Source organism: Quercus suber, unplaced genomic scaffold (assembly GCF_002906115.3).
Source record: "Quercus suber isolate HL8 unplaced genomic scaffold, Cork oak 2.0 scaffold_35, whole genome shotgun sequence".
Lineage (NCBI taxonomy): Eukaryota > Viridiplantae > Streptophyta > Magnoliopsida > Fagales > Fagaceae > Quercus > Quercus suber.
In genome coordinates this window covers 1,585,646-1,591,996 of record NW_027069500.1, presented here as the reverse complement: position 1 = coordinate 1,591,996, position 6,351 = coordinate 1,585,646, and the positions used below count along the sequence as shown (strand labels likewise).

Genomic DNA, 6,351 nt, shown 5'->3' with positions numbered 1-6,351 from the left:
TATATATATATATATATAATTTTAGTTAGTTGTAATATATTAAATAAGTCTTTATTTATGCAGGTTGAGATTGCTAAAAACTTGTTATTGTTCGGTAAAACTATAATAATACTTTTTATATAAATCAAGTTCTATTTCTCATGATTCTCAAAAAAAAAAAAAAAAGTTCTATTTCTCATTTGCTCTATACTTTAAAATTATTTTTTATTTTAGTCTTTATAAATATATTGTTTGATTAGAAATGTCTAAGATCGACAATGTCTCAAGAAAGAATTTTTTTAAATTAAAATTAATAAAATTATATCTAAAATCGACAATGTTCCAAGAAAAATTAAGTGGATTAGCTATATTAAAATGAGATGTTAGAAGAACTTAAATACAAAAATTTAATTAGTCAATTTGCATCTCAAAAGGCAAGCAAAATAGATTTTAAATGAAATATATTATAATATAAAAATATTAAATAAATATCAATTTAATTAATACATTCCAGGTGGCTATTTTTGTCTCTGCATTCGTGTCTACGCACGCTTGGTTTGTCACCTAGTCACAACATTTCCATCTGTAATGAAGAGAACCGTCTCTTCGCACTAACAAAATCACGTCCAAGTTCAATGTAAATCAAACTCAATCTCTCTCTAAGAACAAAGGAAAACCCTCTCTTTGCACAAACAAAAAATCACCAATCGCCATGGGAGAGGTTGACCCAGCTTTCATCCAAGAACCTGAACACAGGCCAAAAATCTCCTACATCGAAGGCCAGGGCATCCCATTAATCGATCTTTCTCCTATACACTCCCCTGACAATGTTTCTGCCATTGAAGGCCTTGTCAAAGAGATAGGCAGTGCATGCAAGGAGTGGGGGTTCTTCCAGGTGATCAACCATGGGGTGCCTTTAGAGAAGCGCGAGAAGATTTATAGTGCATCGAGAAAATTCTCTGCACTGAGTTCGGAAGAGAAGAGTAAGGTGAGGAAGAGTGAGAAAAAGGTGTATGGTCACTATGACAATGAACATACTAAGAATGTTAAGGATTGGAGGGAGGTGTTTGATTTCACCATAAATGATCCCGTTACTGTCCCAGCCTCGCCTGAGCCTGATGATGAAGAAGTCACGGAGTGGAAAAACCAGTGGCCTCGGTACCCACCTGAGTTAAGGTAATTTAACATGATTTATGTTCTATGAAAATATGTTTTTGTAAATTATAGTACTAATCATTATGGATCATTTGTGTCTTAATAATTAAACAAAAGTCTGGTTATAATTCTTTTTACTAACATAAAAATCCAAAAGAAGACTGAGAATTATAATTCTTTTTACTAACAACCAAAAAGAAGAAAAAGGAAAAATAATTATTATGGAATGGAAGACTGAGAATTATAATCAGGGTTTGTAGTAGTTTATTTTTCCTTTTTCTCCTTTTGGGGTGTTTGAAACTTTGAATACTGAATAATTACTCTGTTTGGCAGTATAGAGCCAGTCAAAAGCAACAAATTTCATAAACTCAATTACCAATTAATATAACTAGCTTGCTAAAATAAATTGATATATTCATGAATTTTGATTCATATATATATATATATATATAAGTCATTAGCATGATTCATACTTAGTACGTTAGTTACATACGCATTGTTGATTGTATAAGTATATGCTTTGCCAACACTGTTTTTGTTAATTTGGTGAGATCACCTCTCTACAATAAACACAGTACATGCATTCTTTACAGCATATGAGTACCGCCCGTTGCTAGCAGGCTCCACTGACTGACTGACTTCATTTTTCTAGCAAACTCTGGATGTCACCCTTGCTTGCTCAACTCTTTTTTCGTATCTTCTTTCAACAAGCAACATTCAGTTTGATGTATTGTTCATGGATGAGAAACCTTGTTAAGACGGAGAACCAAGTAGAATGCATGCTCAATGTTCCATTATTGTAGGACTATAGTGTATAGCGTCCTTGTCAAATCGCAGCATACACTAAACATATTTACCACAAGAGAGTGGATGGTGCGTGCATGTTGATAGCTAGTTATCTAAGGTTAACTCTTAAGTATTGATTTAAAACTTGGAAGTTGAAACACCTTAAGCTACAAGCACTATGTCCTTTTCTAGCCTTTTGTTTGAGTAGGTAGTGGCATAGGAACCGAAAAAATGCACTGGAATTTCCACACCCCTCTCACAAGCATTCATTCTAGGCCTCACTGCAATACAAAAGCAATAAGTTGTGAAGAATTTGGTGCATATTTTTGTTACCTGTAGCAATTTCCTTTTTGTTTTCATCTCTTATGTTTTCTAAAATTTGGGGACAACCCTGCTTTAGGTTCAGTTACCATTTATCATGATATATTTGGCAGGAATTGAGATTATTTAACAGGGTATATGAGTGCTGATTGAGTTATGGATTGTTGTTTTAAGTCATGCAATAAATACTACTAACATATAGAAGAAGTTTATGCAAAAAATTGTTTCTTCTTTTAGAGTGAAAAACAAATTTGAAGTCTGGTTTGAGGACAAATTAAGGATTCAATCTCTGTGACTGATGGATTCCCTTGACCACTAACCAGGGAGGTATGCCAAGAATATACTCAAGAGATGGTAAAGCTAGCTTACAAGTTGATGGAACTTGTTGCTCTGAGCCTAGGCTTGCCAGCAGATAGGTTCCATGGCTTCTTCAAAGATCAAACCAGCTACATCCGACTCAATCACTATAACCCTTGCCCTGCCCCTCATTTAGCTCTTGGTCTTGGTAGACACCAGGATAGTGGTGTCTTGACCATCCTTAATGAAGATGATGTTGGAGGATTGGAAGTGAAGCGGAAAACAGATGGAGAGTGGGTTCGAGTCAAATCCGCCCCAGATGCTTATATCATCAACATTGGTGACACTACTCAGGTACAATTTTCAATTAATCAAATTAAGTTTTCTGAGTACAACATGCTTGCTGTCACATACCAATTACTAGGTGCTTAAAAACCCAAGGAACCATTTACAGGCAAAGTTGTTCCTTGGAAAATTGAAAGATATTACATAATAGAATTTGACAGAAGTATGTTGTCTACACCGTCTACAATGTCTAAAGCAAAGTATATGTATAATCATTTTATGTCGATGTTTCTACGTATGCATATATACAAAACATATTGATATAATTACTAGTCCTGTAGTCCAATTAAATTAGTACTATCCCTATATTGGAATTGGTATGTATTTGGGGGCTTTTCTTGTTGACCAGTTTCACTCAGAGAAGGAAAATTATGCAGGTTTGGACCAATGACGAGTATGAGAGTGTGGAGCATAGGGTGGTGGTGAACTCAGAGAGGGAAAGGTTCTCCATTGCATTTTTCTTACACGCGTCATCCTACACCATGGTTGAGCCCTTGGAGGAGCTGACAAGTGAGCAAAACCCTGCTAAATATAGGGCATACAGCTGGGGCAAATTTATAACTCACAGAAAGCGGAGTAATTTTCAGAAACTCAGTGTTGAAAACGTCCAAATTAGTCATTTTAGGATATCAAAGTAAGCTGTATTGTCTATTGGAAACTGGCAAAGCAATAACATTCAGCTTCTTGTAGAGTACTATGTTGTACACAAGAGTCGAGACTTAGGAAGCATAATGTGACTCATCTCAAGGACGAGCAATTCTGTAAATAATAACTGGTTAATATGCATTAATAAACTTGCCTTGTATGGCTGGAAGTTAAATTTATTGCTTGATGCTTGTGCATCAGCGTAGTAATTTCATAAAACTTGATATCTGAATAAGCCCAAATTTATCATATCTGGGGTATCCGAATGCAAGTGTTAATATGTTTTGATAGTTTATCTTAATATCACAATTGTATTCGTCTCATTTGAAGTAAAGTTCTGTATTGGACACCCCCTTATTCGTTTACATTCATTTATGTTCTAAAATTTTAAAATAATAGAAATTATTAAAATTTTACTTTTTATTCCCTTAAATTTTAATATTCACCATCTGTCATCTGCTTAGATTTTTTCAGCAATAGTCTCTCAAATACATAATGAAATTTTTGAGATAGAAATACACGGCAGAAAATCGGGTTAGAAAAATTGACGTTCTGACTGGGATGACCAAAAAATTGTGTGTTTTGATCAGAATGCTAGGGAAAAAAAAAAAGGAAGAAGAAGAAGAAGAAGAAGAAGAAGAAGGAGAAGTATTACATTTGCCCGTTGTATATTTTCCGTTGTTTTTTGGACTCTGTAAAATTGTGTAAAATGGTCTGTGTGCAACACTTATTTCCCTATTATAAATCCAATTTGAACTCTATGTTTGTATAAAGCCGTGATAGGCTAGGTGGTATAGCTGTATCTGTGCTAATTTAATTGAGTATTAGTTGATGGGTTTTCTTTTTGAATAAATACCCTCTGTGTCGATATTTTCAAAAGTATTGTTCTACTACTATAGGTGTTATCTTATCTCTTATCTCATTGTTTTAGGGCAGTTTAAGTTTATCTCTATCTCATTGTTAGATTGGAATTTCTATCATGTAAAGGTCTTTATAAGGTGCATGAATAAAGTCCGTTTCCACTGGTTTGTGGGCCTTGTGACAACTATTTTACTTGACAGCATTCCTTGATATATTTGATTGCCCGCTTATTCCTTTTCATAGTGGGTTGAAAATCTGCACCAATTAGCTGCAGATAAAAATGCATCTATAATGTATGTTGTATTTAAAAAAAGTTTTAAATCCCATTGACCAGCATAAATATTTTTGAGCTTCAAAGAACTTTGAACTTCTTATCGCATTGAGCTTCAAATCATACTGAGCTGCAACTACACTTTTAGAAGAAAGCTTGTTAATCATTCGAGTTAAAAAAGCTGGGAAAATGATCATCTCCTCCATTTGCTTTGAAATGGAGAAAGATAGTACATTTTATGATAAAAATTTTACAATTAACAGATTCTTCTTCTTCTTCTTCTTCTTCTTTTTGGTGAGAAACTACAATTAACAGATTCGATAATGAAAATATAACCAAATTCTATCCAACTTCCTCTTTTAATATAAACTAGTCACTATCCATTCAACTTCATGCAATTCATTTAAAAGTAATGAGGTTAAAATAAATGGATAATTACCCTACAGATTACATTTGTATATTCATAACTTTCATGCTTTAAGACTTTCACTTAAATTTAACTGGACCGAAATGCTACTTTAATGTAACTCAATAGGAACATAATAACAATAAATAATATGCTTAAGTTTTTTGTTTTTTTTTTTTTTTTTTTTTTTTCTAGAAGAATATGCTTAACATTTTAGATATTACAAGTTTGAGATCTTTTCTTTTTAAATGTCGGATTTAGAATACTTTCAACTCAAACCTGTCATTTTCCATTATGTAAGTGCACAAAATGCCGAATGGACCAAATTGAACAAATGGACCAAGGTTGACACAAATGGACCGAATAGGACCAAAGTTGACCAAATAAGACGGAATGGGACCAAAGTGGGCTGAATAAGACCGAATAGGACCAAATTAGACAGAATGACCTAATATGACCAAAGTGTACAGAATGGACCGAATTGGACCCAAATAGACCGAATAGATAGAATTAGACCAATGTGGACCGAAATTGACAGGATAGGACCAAGTGGATCGAAATGGACCAAATTAAACTGAAGTGGACAAAATGGACCGAAGTGCAGCATATAGAACCTAATAAGACCGAATTGGACCAAATAAGACCGAATTGACTGAATAGGACCAAAGCAGACCGAATAGAGCCAAAGTGGACTGAATGAACCAAGTAGAATCAGAGTGGACCAAATAAGACCAAATGGACTGAATAGGACTGAAGTGGACGAAATATGACCAATATGAACCAAATAGACCAAAAGGCTAGGCTAGTATGGCTCATTAGAGTGTATTCCACAATATATTAGTTATTAAAGAGCTAGAATTCTAACCTTATGGCAGGACCTATGGGCCAAGGGACAATCTCAGGTAGACAACTTATATGGAGCGTAAGCCTCCCAAAAGGTGACGAGGGTGTGCAAAGGTTTCCTTGGCCAGATAAAGATTGGCCGCATGGATAAGCTCACACTAACCCGTCAATTTAGGATCCGCTAGATAGAGATTTACCACGTGGATAAGCTCGCACTAACCCGTCAATTTGGGATCCAATTCAAGATTTTTCATGCGAGGCATCAGGAAGAAATTGGAATGGAATAATGCACAAAAAAAAAAAAAAATTTATTTTTAAATTTGCAAACATTAGTCTTTAGACACCTAAAGTATTTTTTTTTTTTTTATATGTATTTCCTAATAAATATAAAATGTATTATCAAAAGGTTTGAATTTTATTGCCTTTTTTTCACCCATGCTAG

General features: G+C 34.2%; 1 protein-coding gene across 1 annotated transcript; it reads left to right on the top strand.

The window, feature by feature from the left end:
• Positions 1 to 562: 562 nt before the first annotated feature.
• Positions 563 to 3,707, top strand: LOC112029383 (protein DMR6-LIKE OXYGENASE 2). The gene is made up of 3 exons (XM_024062065.2): positions 563 to 1,155; positions 2,565 to 2,892; positions 3,261 to 3,707. The coding sequence occupies exons 1-3, from the start codon at positions 692 to 694 to the stop codon at positions 3,519 to 3,521; spliced, it is 1,053 nt and encodes a 350-aa protein (XP_023917833.1). The 5' UTR covers positions 563 to 691; the 3' UTR covers positions 3,522 to 3,707.
• The last annotated feature ends 2,644 nt before the right edge of the window (positions 3,708 to 6,351 follow it).

What these genes read in the sequence shown, in the direction of transcription:
- LOC112029383 (XM_024062065.2), top strand. Translation starts at nt 692, where the DNA reads ATGGGAGAGGTTGACCCAGCTTTCATCCAAGAACCTGAACACAGGCCA. An exon ending in CGGTACCCACCTGAGTTAAG is followed by an intron (nt 1,156 to 2,564) that starts GTAATTTAACAT and finishes ACCACTAACCAG; the next exon opens with GGAGGTATGCCAAGAATATA. An exon ending in ACATTGGTGACACTACTCAG is followed by an intron (nt 2,893 to 3,260) that starts GTACAATTTTCA and finishes AAAATTATGCAG; the next exon opens with GTTTGGACCAATGACGAGTA.